This window comes from Perognathus longimembris, unplaced genomic scaffold (genome assembly GCF_023159225.1).
Source record: "Perognathus longimembris pacificus isolate PPM17 unplaced genomic scaffold, ASM2315922v1 HiC_scaffold_57, whole genome shotgun sequence".
Lineage (NCBI taxonomy): Eukaryota > Metazoa > Chordata > Mammalia > Rodentia > Heteromyidae > Perognathus > Perognathus longimembris.
In genome coordinates, this window is record NW_025961155.1 from 17,021 (window position 1) to 44,085 (window position 27,065).

General features: G+C 44.0%; 1 protein-coding gene across 1 annotated transcript; it reads left to right on the top strand.

The window, feature by feature from the left end:
* The first annotated feature begins 752 nt into the window (after positions 1 to 752).
* On the top strand, positions 753 to 26,553 carry LOC125345494 (neuroligin 4-like). Its single transcript, XM_048337627.1, is given in 8 exon segments — positions 753 to 1,077; positions 12,722 to 12,874; positions 17,647 to 17,832; positions 18,038 to 18,172; positions 19,477 to 20,254; positions 25,086 to 25,739; positions 25,741 to 25,846; positions 26,308 to 26,553. Coding segments are annotated over 8 exon segments (2,364 nt in total). The 5' UTR covers positions 753 to 971.
* The last annotated feature ends 512 nt before the right edge of the window (positions 26,554 to 27,065 follow it).

The window sequence follows — 27,065 nt, forward strand, 5'->3', positions numbered from 1 at the left end:
TTTTACGCAAATCGACGCATTTGCGTGGCGTTTCCGGGGTCAGAGTGCACTTCCGTGACCCCCGTGACCTGCGTCACACAGTTTGCAACCTTCTAGAAGCACTTCGAGCGACTCGTTCCTCCTCCAGAGAGCACTGCGCGAGGAATCCGCTTTCCGGAAAAATCCGCGTTTTTCCTGGAAAATCCCGTTTTTACGCAAACTGACGCATTTGCGTGGTGTTTCCGGGGTCAGAGTGCACTTCCGGGTCACCCGTGACCTGTGTCACACAGTTTGCAACCTTCTAGAAGCACTTCGAGCGACCCGTTCCTCCCCCGGAGAGCACCGCGCGACGAATCCACTTCCAGAAAAATCCGCGTTTTTCCAGAAAATCCCGTTTTCTCCGCAATCGACGCATTTGCGCGTTGTTTTCGGGGTCAGAGTGCACTTCCGGTTCACCGGTAGTGTGGGTCACGGACTTTGCAACCTTCTAGAAGCACTTCGGGCGACTTAGTCCTCCCCCGGAGAGCACCGCGCGAGGAATCCGCTTCCGGAAAAATCCGCGTTTTTCCGGAAAAATCCGCGTTTTTCCGGAAAACCCCGTTTTCTCCGGAACCGACCCATGTGACCGGGCCCCGCGCGCGCGATGAGGCCGCCGGGGGTGGCGGCGCCTGCTGTGGGCGCTGGCGCTGTGCGGCGCGGCGTCGTCCCGGGCGGAGGGGGCGGGGGAGGGGGAGGGGGGGGACGCGGCGGCGGGGGCGGCGCCCGAGGCGGCGACGAGCTACGGGCGCCTGCGCGGGGTGCGCGTGGCGTCGCCCGGCGACCTGCTGGGCCCCGTGGACCGGTTCCTGGGCGTGCCCTACGCCGCGCCCCCCACGGGCGCCCGCCGCTTCCAGGCGCCCGAGCCGCCGTCGTCGTGGCCCGGGGTGCGCGAGGCCGCGCGCTTCGCCCCCGTCTGCCCGCAGCCGCTGGACGAGCGGGCCCTGCCGCGCGACATGCTGCCCGCCTGGTTCTCCGCCAACCTCGACGCCGCCGCGCCCGCCCTGGCCGAGCAGAGCGAGGACTGCCTCTACCTCAACCTCTACGTGCCCGCCCGCCGCGGTGAGGAAGCGGGGCGGAAGTGGGGAGGAAGTGGGGAGGAAGTGGGAAGTGGGGGAGGAAGTGGGGAGGGGGCGGGGGCGGGGGTGCCGCGGGAGGGAGGGTCGGACCAGGGGGAGGCATGGGGGACCGGAGGAGACCCGGAAGTGACCCGGAAGTAAGGCGGAAGTGGAGAGGAAGTAAGGCGGAAGTAGGAAGTGGGGGCGGATGTGGGCGCAGAAGGACCCAGGGTGGTGCAGGGTGCCGTGGGAGGGACGGTCGGACAGTGAGGGAGGCATTGGGGGACCCGGAAGTGACACGGACGTAAGGCGGAAGGGAGGAGGAAGTAGGAATTGGGGGCGGAAGTGGTGGCAGGAGGGACCCAGGGTGGTGCGGGGTGCCGTGGGAGGGACGGTCGGACCGTGAGGGAGGCGTTGGGGGACCGGGAGTGACCCGGAAATGTGGCGGAAGTAGGAAGTGAGGGCGGAAGTGGGGGCAGAAGGGACCCAGGGTGGTGCGGGGGGTGCCGTGGGAGGGACGGTAGGACCAGGAGGGAGGCGTGGGGGACCGGGAAGCAAACCGGAAGTGGGGAGGAAGTGAGGCGGAAGTGGAGAGGAAGTAAGCGGAAGTAGGAAGTGGGGGCGGATGTGGGTGCAGGAGTGACCCAGGGTGGTGCGGTGTGCCGTGGGAGGGAGGGTCGGACCGGGAGGGATGCGTTGGGGGACCCGGAAGTAACCCGGAAGTTGGGAGGAAGTGAGGCGGAAGTAGGAAGTGAGGGCGGAAGTGGGGCAGAAGGGACCCTGGGTGGTGCGGGGGTGCCATGGGAGGGAGGACCGGACTAGGGGGAGGCGTTGGGGGACAGGAAGTGACCCGGAAGTGCAGAGGAAGTAAGGCGGAAGTAGGAAGTGAGGGCGGAACTGGGGGCGGGGAGCCGCGGGAGGGAGAATCGGACCAGGAGGGAGACGGGTGGGGGGCCAGAAGTGAGGGCGGAACCAGGAAGTGGGGGCGGAAGTGAACCGGAAGTCAGGCGGAAGTAAGAAGCGGGGGCGGAAGTACCACGGGAGTAAGGATTGGACCGGAAGTGAGGCGGGAGTAAGCCGGAAGTAAGGAGGAAGTGAGGTGGAAGTAGGGAGGAAGTGAGGAGGAAGTAGGGATGAAGTGACCAGGAAGTAGGGAGGAAATGACGAGGAAGTAGGGAGGAAGTGACGAGGAAGTAGGGAGGAAATGAAGAGGAAGTATTCGGGAAGTGAGGAGGAAGTGAGGAGGAAGTAGGGAGGAAGTGACGAGGAGGTAGGGCGGAAATGAAGAGGAAGTCGGCGGGCAGTGAGGAGGAAGTAGGGAGGCAGTGAGGAGGAAGTGGGGAGGAAGTGATGAGGAAGTAGGGAGGAAGTGAAGAGGAAGTAGGGAGGCTAGAAATCCCAGAAGATAACAATAACAATAATGATAATTACTAAGGGAATTTCCAGATAATCGTCATCATCATGATTAATAATAACAACAACAACAACAGCAATAACAATAACAGAAATCCGAACATTAATAATAATAATAATAAATAATAACGATGGAAATCTCAGGTGATAATAACAATAATAATAATAGAAATACCCCATAATAATAATAATAATTAATAATAACCATATATGGAACGGGACCCCGGCTTTCTTCCTATCCTCATCATCACAATAATATAAATAACGATAATAATAATAAACGATAATAATGATGGGTGGTCGTGAAGAAATGCATTGTGGGTGGGACACATAACAACGATCGATAATAATAATAATAACCATGGATGAGAGTACGAGGTAAGTAAACCAAGGGATATTCCTGCTCTAATAATAACAACAATAATAATAATAATGGAAATCCAGATAACAATAATAACAATAGAAATCCCAGATAATAATAATAATAACAATAATAATAATGATGGAAATCCCAGATAAAAACAATAATAATAATGATGGAAATCCCAGATAATAATAATAATAATAATAGTAATCCCAGATAAAAACAATAATAACGATGTTAATCCCAGATAATAATAATAATAATAATAATAATAATGGAAATCCCATATAAAAACAATAATAATAATAATGGAAATCCAGATAATAATAATGATGGAAATCCCAGATAATAATAATAATAATAATAGAATGCCAGATAAAAACAATAATAATAATGATGGAAATCCAGATAATAATAATAATAATAATGATGGAAATCCCAGATAATAATAATAATAATAATAATATTAATAATGGAAATCTCAGGTGATTATAACAACAATAATAACAGAAATACCCAATAATAATAATAATAATAATAATGATTAATAACAATAGGCTTTCTTCCTATCATCGTCATAATAATATAAATAATAATAACAAGAAAAACGATGATGATGATAATAATAATACGGAACTGAACCCTATAATAATAGTATAAATAATAATAATAAATAACAATATAAATAATGATAATAATAATATAAATAATAATATAAATAATAATAATAATAATATAAATAATGATAATAATAACAAATAATAATATAAATAATAATAATAAGTAATAATATAAATAATAATGATAATAATAATATAAATAATAATAAGTAATAATATAAATAATAATATAAATAATAATAATAAATAATAATATAAATAATGATAATAATATAAATAAAAATAATAAATAATAATATAAATAATAATATAAATAATAATAAATAATAATATAAATAATAATGATAATAATAATATAAATAATAATAATAATAAATAATATAAGTAATAATAATAAATAATAATATAAATAATAATAATAATATAAATAATAATAATAAATAATCATGAATGACAATGATAGTGGTATACGGAAGTGAAGAAATGCATGGTGGGTAGAATAAATAATAACAATAGTAATAATAATAATATGTTCTCCTACCCATTCATTCTTCCTATAATAATAATAATAATATAATAATAATAATTAATTTTAATAAAGATAATAATAATGAGATGTGGAAAGGAAGAAATGCATGGTGGGTATAATCAACAATAACGACGGCAATAATAATAATAATAATGTATTCTACTACCCATTAGTCTTCCAATAATAACAATAATATAATAATAATAACAAATGATAATAAATCAATAATAATAACAAATGATAATAAATCAATAATAATAACAAATGATAATAAATTAATAATAATAGTATACCGTATATTATTTATAATCATTATTACCATCCGATCCTCATTATTATTATTATTTATTATTATCATCCGATCCTCATTATTATTATTTATTACTATTACCGTTTTAGCCTCACTGTTATTATTTATTATTATCATCATTTCATCCCCGTTATTATTATTATTCCTTATTCACAGTTATTTTATCTTCGTTATTATTATTATTGATTATTGTTTATCTACACAGTGGTTGAGTGCGGGGCCCCCGGGGAAATTGGTGGTTTTTCTTGGGGGGGGGAAACACAACGAGCGATATTATTAATAATAATAACAATGGAAATAACGGGAGCAATGATAACAATGGCGATCACGAGGACAACGGGAATAATAATAACAATGGAAATAATAATAATAATATTGGAAATAATAATAATAATGGAAATAATAATAATAATAATGGGAATAATAATAATAATGGAAACAACAAGGATAACGGGAACAATAATAATAACGGAAATAATAATAATAATGGAAATAATAATAATAATAATGGAAATAATAATAATAATAATGGAAATTATGAGGACAACGGGAATAATAATAATAATGGAAACAACAAGGACAATGGGAATAATAATAATAATGGAAATGATAATAATAATGGAAATAATAATAATGATGGAAATAATAGTAATGGAAATAATAATAATGGAAATAACAAGGACAATGGGAATAATAATAATAATGGAAATAATAATAATGATGGAAATAATAATAATAATGGAAATAACAAGGACAACGGGAATAATAATAATAATGGAAATAATAATAATAGTAATGGAAATAATAATAATGGAAATAATAATAATAACGGAAATAATAATAATAATGAAAATAATAATAATAATAATGGAAACAACAAGGATAATGGGAATAATAATAATAATGGGAATAATAATAATGGAAATAATAATAATAATGGAAATAACAAGGACAACGGGAACAATAATAACAATGGAAATAATAATAATAATGGAAATAATAATAATGGAAATAATAATAATAATAATGGAACTAATAATAATAATGTAAATAACGAGGACGATGGGAACAATAATAACAACGGGAACAATAATAATAACGGCAATGAGGGCGAAGTCAGAGTAAGGGCCGAGACGGAGGGGGCAACAACGACAATGAGGAATAATAATAAACAATAATAATAATAATGACGAGGGTGAAGTGGTGACAGCAATGAGGACCGAATGGTAATAATAATAACGAGTGATAATAATAATAATGATAATAATAACGAATAAGAATAATAATGAGGAAGAAATGATAATAATAATGAATAATAATAACGAATAATGATAATAATAATGATGGTAAAATAATAATAATAATAAATAATAACGAGGAAGACGTTGAAACAATAACCGTAAATAATGGATAACAATAGCGAGGGTCAAATGATAATAATAATAATGATAATAACGAATAAGAATAATAATAATAACGAGGATGAAATGATAATAATAACGAATAATGATAATAATAATGAGTAATAATAACGAATGATGATAATAATAATGATGGTAAAATAATAATAATAAATAATAGTAGTGAGGATAAAATGATATTGATGACTAATAATAATAATGGGGATAAAATGATAAATAATAATAAATAATAACAATAATGACGGTAAAATAATAATAAATAATAACAATAATGAGGGTGAAATGATAATAATAATAAATAATAATAATGGGGGTAAAATGATAATAATAATAAATAATAATAATGAGGATAAAATAACTGTAAATAATAATAATGAGGATAAAATGATAATAATAATAAATAATAATAATGAGGGTAAAATAATAATAATGAATAACAATAATGGGGGTGAAATGATAATAATAATAAATAATAACAATAATGACGGTAAAATAATAATAATAATGAGGGTGAAATGATAATAATAATAAATAATAATAATGAGGATAAAATAACTGTAAATAATAATAACGAGGGTAAAATGATAATAATGATAAATAATAACAATAATGAGGGTGAAATGATAATAATAATAAATAATAACAATAATGAGGGTGAAATGATAATAATAATGAATAATAACAATAATGAGGGTAAAACAATAATAGTAATAAATAATAATAGTGAGGATGAAATGATAATAATAATAAATAATAATAATAATGAGGAAAAATAATAATAATAAACAATGATGCAAAGAAAATGAATAGGAAATCAAAAGGGAACAAGGAGGAAATGAACAGGAAGTGAACAGGAAACGAGGAGGAAACGAAGGGGAAGTGAAGCGATAATAGGAAATAAAAAGGAAGTGTGGAGGAAATGAAGAGGAAGTGAACAGGAAATGAATCGGAAATGAGGAGGAAATGAAGAGGAAATGAGGAGGAAATGAAGAGGAAGTGAACAGGAAGTGAATAGGAAACGAGGAAATGAAGGGGAAGTGAAGAGTTAGTAGGAAATAAAAAGGAAGCGAGGAGGAAAAGAACAGGAAGTGAACAGGAAATGAATAGGAAACAAGGAGGAAATGAATCAGAAACGAGGAGGAAATGAAGGGGAAGTGAAGCTTTAGTAGGAAATAAAAAGGAAGCGAGGAGGAAATGAACAGGAAGTGAACAGGAAATGAATATGAAATAGGAAATGAAGGGGAAATGAGGAAAGGAATAGAAAATGAGAAAATGAAGAGGAAATGGATAGGTAATGAAGAGGAAATAAAGGGGAAATGAAGAGGAAATGCAAAGGCAATGAAAAGGAAATGAGGAAATAAAGAGGAAATAAAGAGGAAATAACAGGAAATGAGGAGGAAATAACAGGAAATGAGGAGGAAATGAAAAGAAAATAAATAGGAAAGGAGGAAGTGAACAGGAAGTGAACAGGAAGTGAATAGGAAACAAAGGAAATGAGGAAGAAGTGAAGAGTTAATAGGAAATAAAAAGGAAGTGAGGAGGAAATAAAGAAGAAATGTGGAGGAAATAAAGGGGAAATGAGGAGGAAATGAAAAGAAAATAAATAGGAAATCAAAAGGATATGAGGAAATGAACAGGAAGTGAACAGGAAATGAATAGGAAACGAATAGGAAATGAATAGGAAATGAGGAGTTAATAGGAAATAAAAAGGAAGTGAGGAGGACATGAACAGGAAGTGAACAGGAAATGAATATGAAACAGAGGAAATGAATAGGAAACGAAGGGGAAATGAATAGGAAATGAGAAAATGAAGAGGAAATAAAGGGGAATTGAAGAGGAAATGCAAAGGAAAAGAATAGGAAATGAAACGGAAATGAGGAGGAAATAAAAAGGAAATGTGGAGGAAATAAAGAGGAAATAACAGGAAATGAGGAGGAAATGAAAAGAACATAAATAGAGGAGGAAATGAACAGGAAGTGAACAGGAAATGAATAGGAAATGAATAGGAAACAGGAAATGAACAGGAAACGAAGCGGAAATGAATAGGAGCTACGGGATCATCCACGGAGGGAGGAAGTGGGAGGGGCAGGAAGCAGGAAGTCAACGTCCCGAACGCCGCCCTCGGCCCCCCCGAGGGGCGACCTGCGGGCGCCGGGTTAAGTCGATTTTTAAAATTAAATTTGGCGTATTATTATTATTATTACGTTGCTATTATCTATTCGTTCTGATTCGTCTTCCCGCCATTATTGTTTATTTTTATTGATATTTATTATTATTATGGATTCGCCTGACTTCCTTCGTTGTTATTTATTGTATTATTACTTGCGTGTTATTATATATTATTATTATTATTTATTATTTATTCTAATCATGGTTTCTTTGCTCGCTCTTCCATTATTCTATTATTTTTCATTACTATTCCCGTTATTTTCCGTTATTATTATTTATTCTGCGACTATTCATTATTATTTCCATTATTTTTCATTATCGTTATATTATTATTATTTATCTTACGGCTATTGTTGATCATCGTTTGCCTTTTTCCTTATTATTACTCATTTATTTTCATTCTTACTTATTATTATTTATTTTCTTCTGGTGATTGTTGTTATTTACCTATTATTTATTTACGGCCATGTGTATTGTTATTTTTACTTGGTTTTACTTTATTTATTTGTATTAATATTTTTATTTATATTTCTATTAATATTTTATTTATATTTTTATTAATATTTTATTTATATTTCTATTAATTTTTATTTACATTTCTATTAACATTTTATTTATGTTTTTATTAATATTCTTATTTGTATTTTATTTATATTTCTATTAATTTTTATTTATATTTCTCTTAATATTTCATTTATATTTCTATTAACATTTTATTTATATTTTTATTAATATTTTATTTATATTTCTATTAATATTTTATTTACATTTTATTAATATTTTTATTTATATTTTTATTTATATTCTTATTTATATTCTTATTAATATTTTATTTATATTTCTATTAATATTTTATTTATATTTCTATTAATATTTTATTTATATTTCTATTTATATTTTTATTAATATTCTTATTTATATTTTTATTGATATTTTCATTTATATTCTTAACGATATTTAATTTATATTTCTATTAATATTTTATTTATATTCTTATTAATATTTCATTTATATTTCTATTAATGTTTATTTATTTTATTAATATTCTTATTAATATTTCATTTATATTTCTATTAATATTTTATTTATATTTCTATTAATATTTTATTTATATTTCTATTTATGTATTATTTATATTTTTATTAATATTTTTACTAATATTTTTATTAATATTTTATTTATATTTTTATTAACATTTTTATTTATATTTCTATTAATATTTTTATTTACCTCTACTTATTTCTATTTATTTCTATTTAAATTTATTTCCGCTGATTGTCATTGTCGCGCATTTTCATTCGTTTTTATTGACACTTAGAGTTTTATTTTCATTTTATTTTCATTTTATTTTCACTTTATTTTCATTTTATTTCCATTTTATTTTCATTCTTGTTCCTAATCGCCTCATTATTATTATTATTATTATTATTATTATTCATTGATAATCGCTATCTTAATATAGTTTCTCTTATGATTATCAATAACTATCTTTATTAATAATTACCTTTTATATTTTTTTATTATTATTTTATTTTTTATTATTATTTTATTATTTTATTATTATTTTATTTTATCATTATTTTATTATTATTTTCATATATTTTTCCCCTATTCTCATTCTTATTGATTAGTTATTGCTAGTTTGGTGTATTTTCCTCTTATAATCAATAATTACTATTTTCATATATTTATTTCTATTATTATTAATAATAATAATTAATTTTAAAATATATTTCTGTCATTATTTATGATTTTCCTATGTTTTGCTCATTCTCATTGATTAGTTATTGGTAATTTGGTGTCTTTTCCTCTTCTGATCAATGATCAATAATTACTATTTTCATATATTCATTTTTATTATTATTAATAATAATAATAATTACTTTTAAAATATATTTTTCTCCCATTAATTCCTATTTTCCTCTGTTTTCCTCGTTCTTATTGATTAGTTATTGCCAATTTGGTGTCTTTTCCTCTTCTTATCGATGATCAATAATTACTATTTTCATATTATTATTCTTCTTATTATTAATAATAATAATAATTACATTTAATATGTTTTTCTCCCATTAATTCCTATTTTCCTATGTTTTCCTCGTTCTTATTGATTAATTATTGCCACTTTGGTGTCTTTTCCTGTGATTATCGATTATTGATCATTGCAATGATCAATAATTACTACTTTCATATATTTCTATTATTAATAATAATTATTATTATTATTTCTCTCTCAATACATTTTTCTGCCATTAATTCCTATTTTCCTCTATTTTTCTCATTCTTATTGATTAGTTATTGGTAATTTGGTGTCTTTTCCTCTTATGATCGATGATCAATAATTACTATTTTCATATATTCATTTCTATTATTATTAATAATAATAATAATTAATTTTAAAATATATTTTTCTCCCATTAATTCCTATTTTCCTCTATTTTCCTCGTTCTCATTGATTAGTTATTGCTACTTTGTTCTATTCTCTTCTGATCAATAATTGCTATTATTTGACGTCGATCGATTTATTTAGTATCGATCAATTTATTTAATCGTAATCAATGCATTGGACGTCGATCAATTTATTGGATGTCGATCAATTTATTGGACGTCGATCAATGTATTGGATGTCGATCAATTTATTTGATAGTAATCAATGTATTGGATGTCGATCAATTTATTTGATATCGATCAATTTATTTGATATCGATTAATTTATTCAGTATTAATCAGATAAATTGATGTTTATTTACTATCGATCAATTTATTTACTATCGATCAATTTATTTAATAGTAATCAATTTATTTGATATCGATCAATTTATTTACGATTGATTAATTTATTTAGTATTGGTCAATGCATTTGACATCGATTAATCGATTAGTATTGATGAATTTATTTGATATCAGTGTATCTAGTAGTAATCAATCTATTTGATATCGGTCAATTGACTATCGATCAATTTGGTTAATGCCAATCAACGCATTCGACATCGATCGATTTATTTAATATCAATTAACTCATTGGATATGGATTTATCGGATGTCGATCAATTTATTTAATAGTAATCAATTTATCTGATATCGATCAATTTATCGGATACCGATCAATGTATTTAATACCGATCAATTAATCTGATATCGATCAATTTATTTAATCGTAATCAGTTTATTCAATGTCGATGAATTTAGTATTGATCTATTCGATGCCGATCAGTTTATTGATACCGATCAATCTATCGGATATCGATTAACCTATTGGATCGCGATCAGCTTATCTGACATCGATTAGCTTCTCTGGTACCGATTGACTCGCCGAGTGTCGATTGATCGTTATTGATTGATTATCGATTATCGATTAGTTACCAATGTTCGATTAATTGTCGATCATTGATTGATCGTCGGTTGGCGATCGGTTATTGATTATCGATCGGCGGTCGATTGGTTGTCGGACGCCGCGCGTCTTAGCGATGGGCGATCGGTGATTGATTGATTACCGATTATTGATCACCGAGCACGGGGGGGTGGGGTGGTCGTCGTCGCCGTCGGTTGCTGAGGGTCGAGGGTCGGTTATTGATCGTTATCTTCGGCGACCGCGCGTCGGCCATTGGCCGCCGTTATCGGTTATCGGTCGGTGTGATCGGTTATCGATCAGGTTATCGGTTATCGATCAGCGTTATCGGTTACCGATCGTCATTATTGGTTATTGATCATCATCGATTACTGATCATCGTTGTCGGTTATCGATCAGCGTTCTCGTTTATTGATCATCATCGTTGGTTATTGATCAGCTTCACCGGTTATCGATCAGCATTATCGGTTATTGATCATAGTTATCGATTATTGATCAGCACTATGGGTTATCGATCGTCGTTATGGGCTATCGATCGTCGTCGGTTATCGATCAGCATTATGGATTATCGATAAGCGTTATCGGTTATTGGTGATCATTGTTGATTGTCGATCAGCATCATTGATTTTTGATCAGCGTCATCAATTACTGATCGCCATCGATTATTGATCATCGTCATCGATTGACGATCATCAGTTATCGATTATCGATCATCATTATCGGTTATTGATCAGCCTCTTATTGATCACCACTATCGATTATTGATCAGCATCATCAGTTACTGATTGTCATCGATTATTGAGCATCGTTATCGGTTACTGATCATCATTATTATCGATTATTGATCGTCGTTATCGGTTATTGATCAGCCCCATCGGTTATCGGTCATCATTATTGATTATCGATCGGCATTATCGATTAGCGATCAGCATTATCAATTTTTGATCATCATCGATTATTGATCGTCGTCATCGATTGACGTCATTATCGATTATCGATCTCATTATCGGTTATGGATCAGCTTTACCGGTTATCAATCAGCATTGTCGGTTATCGATCATAGTTATTGATTATTGATCGGCCTCATCGGTTATCAGTCATCGTTATCGATTACTGAGCATCATCATTGATTATCGATCATCATTATCGGTTATCGATCATCATTATCGGTTATCGATCAGCATTATGGGTTATCGATCATAGTTATCGATTATCGATCGGCCTCATCGGTTATCGGTCATCGTTATCGATTAGCGATCAGCCTCATCGATTATTGATCAGCATCGGTTATTGATCATCGTCATCGATTATCGATCAGCATTATGGGTTATCGATCAGCACCGTCGGTTATCGGTCGCCGACTGTCGGTTATTGATTATCGATTGATTTCCAATATTGATTATTGATTACGCGTCATTGATCTCCGTTGCCTCCCGGCCCCCCGCCCCCCACCCCAACCCCCCCCGCCCCCCGTAGACCTCCACGACCCTAGCGGGAAGAAGCCGGTGATGGTCTACATCCACGGTGGGTCGTACATGGAAGGCACCGGGAACCTGATCGACGGCAGCATCCTGGCCAGCTACGGCAACGTCATCGTCGTCACGCTCAACTACCGCCTGGGCATCCTGGGTGAGCCGCCGCGCGGCCCCCGCCCCCGCCCCGGGCCCGACCCGCCCCGCCCCGGGCCCAACCCGCCCGTCTCCACCCCTTTTTCAGGGCTGCGTAGTACTCCCCGCCCCTCCACACCCCTTTTTCAGGGCTGCGTAGTACTCCCCGCCCCTCCCCACCCTTTTTCAGGGCTGTGTAGTACTCCCCACCCGCCCAACCCACCCCTCCCCACCCCTTTTTCAGGGCTGCATAGTACTCCCCGCCCCTCCACCCCTTTTTCAGGGCTGCGTAGTACTCCCCGCCCGCAAACAACAGGAATAACCATGACGGGGAGTAATAATACCGATCACAATAATAATAACGATGATGGCAATAATAGTAATACCGATCATAACAATAATAACGATGGTGGCAATAATAATAATACCGACAATGATAACGATGGTGACGGTGACGGCAATAATAATAATAACGCCGATCATAATAATAGCGATAAGAAGAAGAAGAATAGCAAGGGTAATGATAATAATAGCAGTAATAATAATAGTAATGGCAATAATAATAATAGTAATAATAATAGCGATAATAATAATAGCAAGAAGAATATCAGTAATAATAATAACAATAACAACAATAATAACAATAATAATAGTAATAATAACAACAATAATAGTAATAATAATAGCGATAATAATAACAATAATAATAATAATAGTAATATAATAGCGATAATAATAATAATGGCAATAATAATAACAGTAATGATAATAACAATAATAATAACAACAAAAACAATAATAATAGTGATAACATCGATAATAATAATAATAATAATGGCAATAATAGCAATAATAATAATAGTAATAATAATAGCGATAATAATAATAGCGATAATAATGGCAATAATAATAATAACAATAATAACAACAATAATAATAACAATAACAATAACAATAGTAATAGCGATAATAATAATAATGGCAATAATAATAACAATAATAACAGTAACAACAATAATAATAATAACAATAATAATAGTAATAATAGTAATAATAATAGCAAGAAGAATAATAGCAGTAATAATAATAATAGCAATAATAATAACAACAATAATAACAATATCAATAATAATAATAACAATAATAATAATAGTAATAGCGATAATAATAATAATAATGGCAATAATAATAACAATAATAATAACAACAATAACAATAGTAATAGTAATAATAATAGCGATAACAATAATAATAGCAAGAAGAATAAGAACAATAATAATAGTAATAATAATAGCAAGAAGAATAGCAGTAATAATAATAATAGCAATAAGAATAACAATAACAACAATAATAATAGTAATAATAATAGCAATAATAATAATGGCAATAATAATAATAACAATAATAGTAATAATAGTGATGATAATAATAATACCGATAATAATAATAGCGATAACAAGAAGAATAGCAAGGGTAATGATAATAATAGCAGTAATAATAATAGTAATAATAGCGATAACAATAATAATAGCGAGAAGAACAATAACAATGGCAAGAATAACCGTAACCGCGATAATAACATCGACAAATCACACGAACAGTAACAGGAAGGGTAGGGAGAGGAAGCGGGTTCATCGCGCCAATAACATCGACGGCGGCAATAAGAATAGTAACAAGAAGAACTGGGTTAGTGGAGCCAACAATATCGATGACAATAATAATAATAGCGATAATAATAACAATAATAACGGCAATAATAATAATAGCAATAATAACAACGGCAATAATAATAACAGCAATAATAACAATGGCAAGAAGAAGAATAATAATAGCAATAATAATAATGCAAAAACAATAGCGATGACAATAATAATACCGATCATAATGATAGCAAGAATAATAGCGATAATAGCAATAATAATAACGGCAATAATAACAATAGCAATAATAATAATAGTAATAATAATAATCATAGCAGTAATAATAATACGGTGGACGATGCCAACAATACCGACGGAAAAAGTAATAATAACAGCGATAATAATAATAACGGCAGGAACAACCGCGATAACAATGACGATAAATAATAGCAATAATAATAATAGCAAGAACAACCGTGATGGCCGTAATAATAATAATAACAGCGATGATGGCAAACAATACCGACGGTGGCAGGAAATGGTGGCAATAAGTAATAATAATAACCAATAATAATAAATAACAGCGATGACGATAATAATAGCGATGCTAACAATAGCGACGATCGTAATAATAATAGCAATAATAGCAAGAATAAATAATAGCGATAATAAATAATAGCAATAATAATAATAGTAATGATAATAAATAATCGCGATAATAATAAATAATAGCGATAATAATAATAATAGCAAGAATAAATAATAGCAATAATAATAGTAATGATAAATAATAGCGATAATAATAATAATAATAATGATAACAGCAGCAATAATAATACCGATAACAATAATAATAGTAATGATAACAAACAATAGCAATGGTGGCAGTAAATAATAGCAATAAATAATAATAATAGTAGTAAATAATAGCGATAATAATAATCATGATAATAACAATAATAATAATAGCAATGACCATAGCGATAATAATAATAAATAATAGCAAGAATAACGATATCAATAATAATAGTAATGGTAACAAACGATACAATAATAGCTGGAAGTAATAGTAATAAATAATAATAGTAGTAAATAATAGCAATAATAATAATAGCGATAATAATTGCAATAACAATAGTGATAATAATAGCAATAATAATAACGATGGTGATGATGATGGCAATAATAATAATGCCGATCATAATAATAGCGATAATAATAATAGCAAGAATAGCAGTAATAATAATAATAGCAATAATAATAATAATAACAACAACAATAATAATAATAGTAGTAATAATAATAGCGATAATAATAATAACAATAACAATAATAGTAATAATAGCGATAATAATAATAATGGCTATAATAATAATAACAATAACAACAACAATAACAATAATAATAGTAATAATAATAGCGATGATAATAATAATAATAATAGCGATAACAATAATAATAGCGAGAAGAATAAGAACAATAACAATGGCAAGAATAACAGTAACCTCGGTAATAACAAATCACACGAACAGTAACAGGAAGGGTAGGGAGAGGAAGCGGGTTAATCGTGCCAATAACATCGACGGCGGCAATAAGAATAATAACAAGAAGAACTGGGTTAGTGGCGCCAACAATATCGATGACAATAATAATAATAGCGATAATAATAATGACAAGAAGAATAATAATAACGGCAATAATAATAATACAAAAACAATATCGATGACAATAATAATAATACCGATCATAATGATAGCAAGAATAATAGCGATAATAGCAATAATAATAACGGCAATAATAATAGTAATAATAACAATAATAATAGCAGTAATAATAATACAGTTGACGATGCCAACAATACCGACGGAAAAAGTAATAATAACAGCGATAATAATAATAACGACAGGAACAACCGCGATAACAATGACGATAAATAATAGCAATAATAATAATAGCAAGAACAACCGTGATGGCCGTAATAATAATAATAACAGCGATGATGGCAAACAATACCGACGGTGGCAGGAAGTGGTGGCAATAAGTAATAATAATAACCAATAATAATAAATAACAGCGATGACGATAATAATAGCGATGCTAACAATAGCGACGATCGTAACAATAATAGCAAGACTAATAAATAATAGCGATAGTAATAATAGTAATGATAAATAATCGCGATAATAATAATAAATAATAGCGATAATAATAATAATGATAACAGCAGCAATAATAATACCGATAACAATAATAATAGTCATGATAACAAACAATAGCAATGGTGGCAGTAAATAATAGCGATAATAATAATAGCGATAATAATAATAGCGATGACAATAATAATAATAGCAGTAAATAAATAATAATAATAGTAATAAATAATAGCGATAATAATAATAGCGATAATAATAACAACAATAATAGCAGTAAATAATAATAACAATAATAATAATAGCAGTAAATAATAATAATAAATAATAATAATAGTAACAAATAACAGCGATAATAATAATAATAGCAAGTATCTCAGTACCCCAGGTGCTACATACTGACTACTCGGTCCCCCTGGGTGCTGGGTGCTGAGTCCCCCTGGGTGCTGGGTGCTGAGTCATCCCGGGGGTGCTGGGCGCCGAGTTCCCCCTGGGTCCTGGGTGCTGAGTCCCCCCGGGTGCTGGGTGCTGAGTCCTCCCGGGTGGGTGCTGGGCGCTGAGTCCCCCTGGGTGGGTGCTGGGTGTTGAGTCCCCCCGGGTTCTGGGTGCTGAGTCCCCCTGGGTGCTGGGTGCTGAGTCCCCCCAGGTGGGTGCTGGGTGCTGAGTCCCCCCGGGTGCTGGGTGTTGAGTCCTCCCAGGGGTGCTGGGTGCTGAGTCCCCCCGGGTGGGTGCTGGGTGCTGAGTCCTCCCCCGGGTCCTGGGCGCTGAGTCCCCCCGGGTGGGTGCTGGGTGCTGAGTCCTCCCGGGTGCTGGGTGCTGAGTCCCCCCGGGTGGGTGCTGGGTGCTGAGTCCTCCCCCGGGTCCTGGGCGCTGAGTCCCCCCGGGTGGGTGCTGGGTGCTGAGTCCTCCCGGGTGCTGGGTGCTGAGTCCCCCCGGGTGCTGGGTGCTGAGTCCCCCCGGGTGCTGTGCTCAGTACCCCCGGTCCCCCCCCCACGCCCCCGCAGGGTTCCTGAGCACCGGCGACCAGGCGGCCAAGGGCAACTACGGGCTGCTGGACCAGATCCAGGCGCTGCGCTGGGTGGAGGAGAACGCGGCGGCCTTCGGCGGGGACCCCAAGCGCGTCACGGTGTTCGGGTCCGGGGCGGGGGCCTCGTGCGTCAGCCTCCTCACGCTCTCCCACTACTCCGAAGGTAAACCGAGGCACGGGGGCCCCGGGGTGGGGGTGGTCCTCCCATGAGGTGCTGTGCTCGGTACTCCCGGGTGCTGTGCTCGGTACTCCCGGGTGCTGTACTGAGTACTCCCGGGTGCTGTGCTCGGTACTCCTGGGTGGGTGCTGCGCTCGGTACCCCCGGGTGCTGTGCTCAGTCCTCTCCCCCCCCACCCCCCCCGTCACAGGCCTGTTCCAGAAGGCCATCATCCAGAGCGGCACCGCGCTCTCCAGCTGGGCCGTCAACTACCAGCCCGCCAAGTACGCCCGGGCGCTGGCCGAGCGCGTCGGCTGCGCCGGCGGAGGGTCGACGGCGGGATCCGGTGGGTTCCCGGGATCGGGCGGGTCGGCGACGGGGTCGGGCGGGTCGGTGGGGTTGGGCGGATCGAGCGGGATCCGGCGGATCGATGGGATCGGGTGGACTGACGGGACCGAGTTTATTCCCAGGATCCAGCGGATCAATGGGATCTGGTGGACCAATGGGATCTGGTGGATCGAAGGGATCCGGTGGATCGGTTGGGTTGGGTGGATTGATGGGATCAGGCGGATCAACAGGATCTGGCGGATTCCTGGGACTGGGCGGATAGATGGGATCCAGTCGATAGATGGGATCCAATGGATTCCCAGGATTTAGCCGATCGAGTGGGATTGGGCGGGATCGGGTGGATCGATGACGGGATCCCGCGGACCAACGGGATCTGGTGGATTCCCAGGATCAAGTGGATTCCTGGGATCCGCTGGGTCGACGGGATCCGGTGGATCGGAGGGATCCAGCGGGTGGACGGGATCGGTGGGGTTGGGTGGACCCCAGGGACAGGCCTCATTGATGGGATCAAGTGGTTTCCTGGGATCTGCTGGATCGATGGGATCCGGCGGACCAGTGGGATCTGGCGGACCGACGGGATCTGGTGGATTCCCGGGATCCGCTGGATTGATGATGGGGTCGGTGGGGTTGGGTGGATCCCAGGGATAGGGCGGATTGAGCGGTTCAAGTGGATCGACGGGATCGGGAGTATGCCTGGGATCGGGTGGACCGATGGGATCCAGTGGATCAACGGGATCTGGTGGAATCCCAGGATAGAGCGGATCGATGGGATAGGGTGGATCGATGGGATCTCTTGGGTCAATGGGATCAGGTGGATCAACAGGACTTGGTGGATCCCCGGGACCGGGCGGGTCGATGGGATCCAGTGGATCGATGGGATCCAATGGATTCCCAGGATTTAGCCGATTGAGTGGATTGGGCGGGATCGGGTGGATCGATGACGGGATCCGGCGGACCGATGGGATCCAACGGATTGATGGGATCGGGTGGACCGAAGGGATCCGGCGGATCGGTGGGGCCGGGTGGATTCCCGGGACCAGGGCCGATCGATGGGATCCGATGGTTGGATGGGACCCGGCGGGCTGACGGGATCGAGCGGATCCCCGGGATCCCACGGACCGATGGGATCCGGCGGAAGGAAGGGATCCAGTGGATCGACGGTGGTGGGGCGGATCCCGGGCACAGGGCGGATCGTTGGGACCGAGCGGATTCCTGGGATCCGCCGGGTCTACGGGATCCGGCGGATCGGAGGGATCCGGCGGATCGACGGGACCGGGCGGCTCCCCCCCCCACCCCCCCCAGGCCCCGCGGCGGACTCGGCGGCGCTGGTGGAGTGCCTGCGGGCGCGGCCCCAGGCGGAGCTGACGCGGCAGTGGATCCCGCCGGCGGCGCCCTACCACGTGGCGTTCGGGCCGGTGATCGACGGGGACGTGATCCCGGACGACCCGCAGATCCTGATGGAGCAGGGCGAGTTCCTGAACTACGACATCCTGCTGGGGGTGAACCAGGGGGAGGGGGCGCGTCTGGCGGAGGGGGCGGCCGGGGGGGCGGGCGAGGGGGGCGGGCTGAGCGCCGGGGCGTTCGAGGCGGCCGTGGCGGGGTTCGTGGACGGGCTGTACGGGCTCCCCGAGGGCCGCGCGGCGCTGCGGGAGACGGTGAAGTTCATGTACACGGACTGGGCGGACCGGGACAACGCGGAGACGCGGCGGAAGACGCTGGTGGCGCTGTTCACGGACCACCAGTGGGTGGCGCCGGCCGTGGCCACCGCGGACCTGCACGCGCAGTACGGGTCGCCCACCTACTTCTACGCCTTCTACCACCGGTGCCACGACGCGGCCTCCGACCCCGCCGCCGACCCCGCCGACCTCCCAGGCTCCGCCCCCTCCGCCGCCTCCGCCCCCGCCAGGCCCGGCTGGGCCGACGCCGCCGCCCACGGGGACGAGGTGCCCTACGTCTTCGGGGTCCCCCTGGCCCCCGGCGACGCCCCCGCCGCCGACCTCTTCGCCTGCAACTTCTCCCGCAACGACGTCATGCTCAGCGCCGTCGTCATGACCTACTGGACCAACTTCGCCAAGACCGGGTACGGCGCCGGGGGTCGGGGGTCGGGGGTCGCAGGGGTCGGTCGCGGGGGTCGGGAAGGTCGGGGGGGGTCGGGGGTGGGGATGGGAAGCACGCGGGGGAGGTGGCGGGCAGGGTGCGGGACGGGAGGCGGACCCGGAAGCGGGGCGGGAAGTGGAACCGGAGGCGGAAGTGGACCCGGAAGTAGTCCGGGAAGCCTGTGGGGTGGTGGGGGAGCGTGCAGGGGAGCTGGGGGTTGAATGCGGAACGGGAAGTGGAACGGGAAGCGGAAGTGGAACCGGAAGTGGGGCAGGGAACGTGTGGGGAGGTGGGGGTTGAACACAAAACTGGAAGAAGACCCGGAAGTGGAACCGGAAGTAAAACCGGAAGCGGAAGTGTACCCGGAAGTAGTCCAGGAAGCCTGTGGGGTGGTGGGGGAGCGTGCAGGGGAGGCTGGTGTCGAACAGGTAACATGAATTAGACCCGGAAGTAAAACCGGAAGTAAAACCGGAAGCGGAAGTTGACCCGGAAGTGGGCCGAGGAGCATGTGGACGACATGGGAGTTGAATAGGGAACAAAAGGTAGACCCGGAGGCGGAACCGAAAGTGAAACCGGAAGCGGAAGTGGACCCGGAAGTAGTTCAAAAGCCTGTAGGGTGGTGGGGGAGCATGCAGGGGAGGTGGGGGTTGAATGCGGAACGGGAAGTGGACCCGGAAGTGGAACCGTAATGGGGACCGGAAGCGGAAGTGGAACCGGAAGTGGGGAGGGAAGCATGTGGACGACATGGGAGTTGAATAGGGAACAAAAAGTAGACCGGGAAGTGAAACCGGAAGCGGAAGTGAACCCGGAAGTAGAGCGGGAAGCATGCGGTGAGGTGGGGGTTGAACACGGAACTGGAAGTAGACCCGGAAGTGAAACAGGAAGCCGAAGTGACCCAGAAGTGAGACCGAAAGCATGTGGGGAGGTGGGGGCTGAACACGGGACAGGAAGTCGACCCGGAAGTGAAACCAGAATCAAAAATACAGCCCGAAGTGGGATGGGAAGTATGTAGGGTCAGTGGGGATCAAGTGGGGAATGGGAAATAGGCCAGGAAGTGAAACGGGAAGCGAATGTGGACCCGGACATGAAAGCAGAAGTGCGGTGGGAACCAGGAAGTAGACCCAGAAGACCCAGAAGTGAAACCTGAAGTGAGACAGGAAGCCTAAGATCTGGAAGTGAGGTTGTACTCATGTGGGGGAAGTGGGGGGTTGAATAGCAAACAGGAAGTATACCCAGAAATGAAACCGGAAGTAAAAAGGGAAGTGGGCGTGTACCCTACAGTAGTACCTGAGGCTCGTGGGGGATCAGCTGGGAAACAGGAAGTGGAACAGAAAGCAAAACCAGAAGCGGAAGTGGGACTGGGCTTGTGGGGGGGGTGGGCGTTGGCTGGTGAACAGGAAGTATACCCGGGAGTGAAATCGGAAGTAAAACAGGAAGAGGAAAGGAACCAGGAAGTGTGTGTGGGAGAGGTTGGCGTCGAGTGGGGAACAGGAAGTAGACCCGGAAACGAAACAGGAAGCGGAAGTAGACCTGTTTGCCGGCCCAGAAGTGGAAATGGGACAGGAAGTGGGACCAGAGTCCAAAGAGATGGGGGGGAGTGAAATCCAACCAGTCAGGAAACAGGAAGTAGGGTGGCAAACGGAAATGGAGAGGAAGAGGGAACCGGAAGTGGAAGTGGAAGTAGCAAATGCAACAGTGTAACCGGAAGTGAGGCAGGAAGTGGGAGACGGCGGTGTGGAAGGAGAGTCTCACTGGGCAGGAAACCCGTAGCGCGGTGTCCCCTTGACTTCCTTTTCCGGGTCCAATTCCTGCTGCCGCTCCCGACCCCATCTCCACTTCCTGTTTCCATCCCACCGTCATTCCTCGGGCCTCACTTCCTCCTCCGGTCCCACTTCCGGTCCGACTTCCAGCTCCACAATCTCTCCGCGGTCTTATTTCCGCTCCCGCCCCCACTTCCGGTCTCATTTCCTCTTCTGCTTCCGGTTACACCTTGGCTTCCGGCTCCACTTCCAGGTCCCGTTTTCCATCCCCCCATCGCTTCCTGGCCGCACTCCGGCTCCCGGCCCGATTTCCTGTCCCTGTTCCGGTTCCACTTCCTCTTCCGGGTTTACTCCCGGGTTCACTTCCGGGTCCTCTTTTCCCACCCTCTATCTCTCCCGGGCCCCACTCCGTTCTTCGTTACATTTCCGGTCGTGATTCGGGTCTCTCGTCCACTTCTGGTTCCACTTCCTGTTTTCCTTCCGCTTCCAGTTTTACTTCTGGTTCCACTTCCGGGTCCCGTTTTCCATCCCCCCCACTCCCGCTTTATTTCCCACTGCCGCCCGGTTCCACTCTCGGTGTCACTTCTGCCTCTTGTTCCACTTCCTGTTCCACTACCTGTTTCACTTGCGCTTCCTGCTTTACTTCCGGGTTCCATTGATCCTTCCCCCTCCGCTCCCGGGCTACATTCCCGCTTTCGGACCGACTCCCGGCCCCACTCTCGGTGTCACTTCAGCTTCCTGTTTCACTTCCTGTTACACTTCCTATCTCGCTTCCGCTTCCGGTTTTAGTTCCGGTTCAACTACCAGGTCCCTTTGTTCCTTCCCCATCGCCCCCGGTCACCATTCCCATTTTGGTCCCCACTCCCGGTGTCACTTCTGCCTCTTGTTCCACTTCCTGTTCCACTTCCTGTTTTACTTCTGCTTCCGGTTCCACTTCCGTGCCCCATTTTTCCTTCCCGGGCCCCACTCCTGCTTTCAGTTCCACTCCCGGTCCCACGTCCGGTCTGACTTCGAGTTCCTGTTCCACTTCCGGTTCCACTACGTGTTTCACTTCCGCTTCCGGTTTTACTTCCGCTTTACTTCCAGGTCCCGTTTTCCCTTCCCCATCACCCCCGGGCAACGTTCCCGCTCTCGGTCTCAGTCCCGGTGTCACTACTTCTTCTTGTTCCGCTTCCCATCTCACTTCCGGTTCTACTTCCGCTTCCGGTTTTCTTCCGGTTCTGCTTCCTTGTCCCATTTTTCCTTCACCCACCACCCCCAGCCACCATTCCTGCCCCCTAGGCCACTCCTGGTCCCACGTCTGGTCTCAGTTCTGCTTCCGGTTCCACGTCCTGCCCCACTTCCTGTCTCACTTCCGCTTCCTTTCCGACTTCCGGCTTCGCTTCCGCCTCCGGTTACACTTCCGGGTCCCATTTTCCATCCCCCCATCGCTTCCGGGGCCCGCTCCTGCTTATGTTCCACTCCCGGTCCTGCTCTCGGTGTCACCGCTGCTTCCAGTTCCACTTCCTGTCCCACTTCCGTTTCCAGGTTTACTTCCGGGTGTCATTTCTGCGTCCCCCTCCCCTCCCGGACGCCATTCCCGCTTTCGGTCCCACTCCCGGCCCCATTCTCGGTGTCACTTCTGCTTCCCATTCCAGTTCCTATTCCACTTCCTGCGTCACTTCCGCTTCCGGTTTCACTTCCGGTTTCACTTCCGGGTTTCGTTTTCCTTTCTCCCACCTACCCTGCCACCATTCCCACTCTCGGTCCCACCGCCGGTGTCACTTCTGCTTCCTGTCCCACTTCCTGTCCTACTTGCGGTGCCACTTCCTGGTCCACTTCCACTTCCTGGTTTACTTCCGGGTCTCCTTCCGCATCCCATGTTTCCTTCACCACCGCCCCGGCCACCATTCCCGCCCATGGTCCCACTCCCGGTTGCACTCTTGGTCTCAGTTCCGCTTCCTGTCCCGCTTCCTATTCCGCTTCCGGGTTCCACTTCCGGGTTTCGTTTTTCCTTCCCCACCGCTCCCGGCCACCATTCCTGCTCTTGGTCCCACGTCCGCTTCCGGCTCCATTTCCCGTTTCCGCTTTCGGTTCCACGTGTGCTCCCGGTTCCACTTCCTATTCCACTTCTGTTTCCGCTTCCTGTTCCACTTTCGCTTCCGGTTTTACTTCCGGTTCCACTTCCGGGTTTCACTTTTCCATCCCCCCGCCGCTCCCGGCAACCATTCCCGTTCCTGGTACCACATCCGCTTCCGGTTTCACTTCCCATTCCACTTCCTGTCCGCTTCCTCTTCCACTTTCGATTCCGGTTTCACTTCCGGTTCTACTTCCGGTCCCACTTCCGGGTTTTGTTTTCCTTCCCCTATCGCCGCCACTGCTGTTCCAGCTCCCGGCCCCACGTCCGCTCCCACTTCCCTTCCCACTTCCTGCCCTACTTCCGCTCCCGTTTCACTTCCTGTTTCACTTCTGGGTTTCATTTTTCCCTCCCCCCGCTGCTCCCGGCCGCCGTTCCCGTTCCCGGTCCCACGTCCGCTCCCGGTCCCACTTTCCTTTCCACTTCCTGTCCGCTTCCTGCTCCACTTCTGCTTCCGGTTTCACTTCCGGTTTTACTTCCGGTCCCACTTCCGGGTTTTGTTTTCCTTCCCCTATCGCCCCGGGCCGCCGTTCCCGCCCCCGGCCCCACGTCCGCTCCCGGTCCCACTTCCCTTCCCACTTCCGGTCCCACTTCCTAACCTACTTCCGCTTCCGTTTTTACTTCCGGTTCCACTTCCGGGTTTCACTTTTCCCTCCCCCCGCCGCTCCCGGCCGCCGTTCCCCCTCCTGGTCCCTTTTCCACTTCCGGTTCCACTTCTTGTCCCACTTCCAGTCCCACTTCCGCTTCCGGTTCCGGTTCCGCTTCCGGTTCCACTTCCGGTTCCACTTCCGGTTCCACTTCCGGGTTTCATTTTTCCGTCTCCTTTCGCCCCCGGCCACCATTCCCGCTCCCCGTCCCACTTCCGGTCCCACTTCCGGTCCCACTTCCGCTTCCGGTCTCACTTCCGGTTCCACTTCCGCTTCCCCCCCCCACCGCAGGGACCCGAACCAGCCGGTGCCGCAGGACACGAAGTTCATCCACACGAAGCCGAACCGGTTCGAGGAGGTGGCGTGGGGCAAGTACACCCCGCGGGAGCAGCTGTACCTGCACATCGGGCTGCGGCCCCGGGTGCGAGACCACTACCGCGCCACCAAGGTGGCCTTCTGGCTCGAGCTCGTGCCCCACCTGCACGGCCTGCACGACCTGGCGCAGTACCTGTCCACCACGACCCGGGCGCCGGGGTCGGAGGGCGCGGCGGGCGGGACTTCCGTGGGCGGGACTTCCGGGGTCAGCGTGGGCGGGACTTCCGGGTCGTTCCCGTACCGACGGTCCGCCTGGCCCAGCACCAAGCGCCCGGCCCTGGGGGGCGGTGGTGGGCGGAGCCCGGCCCGGCGACCCCACCCACCGGGGTCGGAGGGGTCGGAGGTCAACCCCGCGGGCGACCCCGGGGCGGTGCTGATCGAGACGCGGCGCGACTACTCGACGGAGCTGAGCGTGACCATCGCGGTGGGCGCCTCCCTCCTCTTCCTCAACGTCCTGGCCTTCGCCGCCCTCTACTACAAGAAGGACAAGCGGAGGCACGAGACCCACCGCCGCGACCCCCGGCCCCGCCCCGCGGCCCCCCCCGACCCCCGACCCCAACCCCCGCCGCCGCCCGGCCCCCCTGCCCCGCGCCGACCCCGCCCCCGCCCACCCCCCCGACTACGCCCTCGCCCTGCGGCGCTCGCCCGACGACCTGCCCGTCGGGGTCGGGGTCGGGGTCGGGGGGGTCGGGCCGGGCGGCGGGCGGTGCCCCACGCGCACTCGACCACGCGGGTGTAGTTGTTGCCCCCCCCCGGGGTAGGGCAGGAGGGGGGCATGGGGAAGAAGGAAGAAAAAAAACGGGTGGAAACCTACGCAGCCCTGAAGAAGGAAAAGGGAAGGAAACAGGAAAAGGGAGGGGAAACCTATGCAGCCCTGAGCAAGGGAAAGGGAAGGAAACTGGGGAGGGAGGAAGGAAACCTACGCAGCCCTGAAGAAGGAAAGGGGGAAAGGGAGGGGAAACCTACGCAGCCCTGAACAAGGGAAACGGAGGAAACAGGGGAAAAGGGAGGGGAAACCTATGCGGCCCTGAAGAAGGGAAAGCGAGACGACAGGAAAAGGGAGGGGAACCTACACAGCCCTGAAGGAGGAAAAGGGAGGAAACAGGGAACGGAGGAAACATATATAGCCCTGAAATAGAGAACAGAAGGAAGGAAACGGGGGATGGAGGAAACCTACGTGGCCCTGAACAAGGGAAAGAGAGGAAACCGGAAAAAGGAGGGAAACCTACACAGCCCTGAACAAGGAAAAAGGGAGGAGCAAAGGAAGGAAACCTATGCAGCCCTGAAGAAGGGAAAGGGGAGGAAACAGGGGAAAGGGAGGGAAACCTATGCAGCCCTGAACAAGGGGAAGGGGGGAAACAGGGAACGGAGGAAACACACATAGCCCTGAAAAAGGGAACGGGAGGAAGGAAACGGGGAAGGGAGGAAACCTACGCGGCCCTGAACAAGGGAAAGGGAGGTAATAAAAGAAATGGGGGCGGGGGAAGGAAACCTACGTGGCCCCGAACAAGGGTGGAGGGAAAGGAGGGAGGAACCCCGCGCAGCCCTGAAAAAGGACGCGGCCATCGGGCACCGAAGAACTCAAACAGCTTCTCCTGACTGCGAACCCTAAGCAATGTGAATTCCGGGGGGGGTGGGGGGGGGCGGGGGGGCGGGGAAGACGGACAGCCCGGAAGGTTCCGGAACCGCCCGGAACGTCCCGGAAACTCGGGGAAAAGCCGGATTTTCTGCTCGATTCTTCCCGGAACCTCCTGGAAGGTTCCGGAAACGCCCGGAACATTCCGGAAACTCGGGGGAAAAATGGGATTTTCTGTTCTTTTCTTCCCGGAAACGCCCGGAACATTCCGGAAACTCGGGGGGGAAATGGGATTTTCTGCTTGATTCTTCCCGGAACTG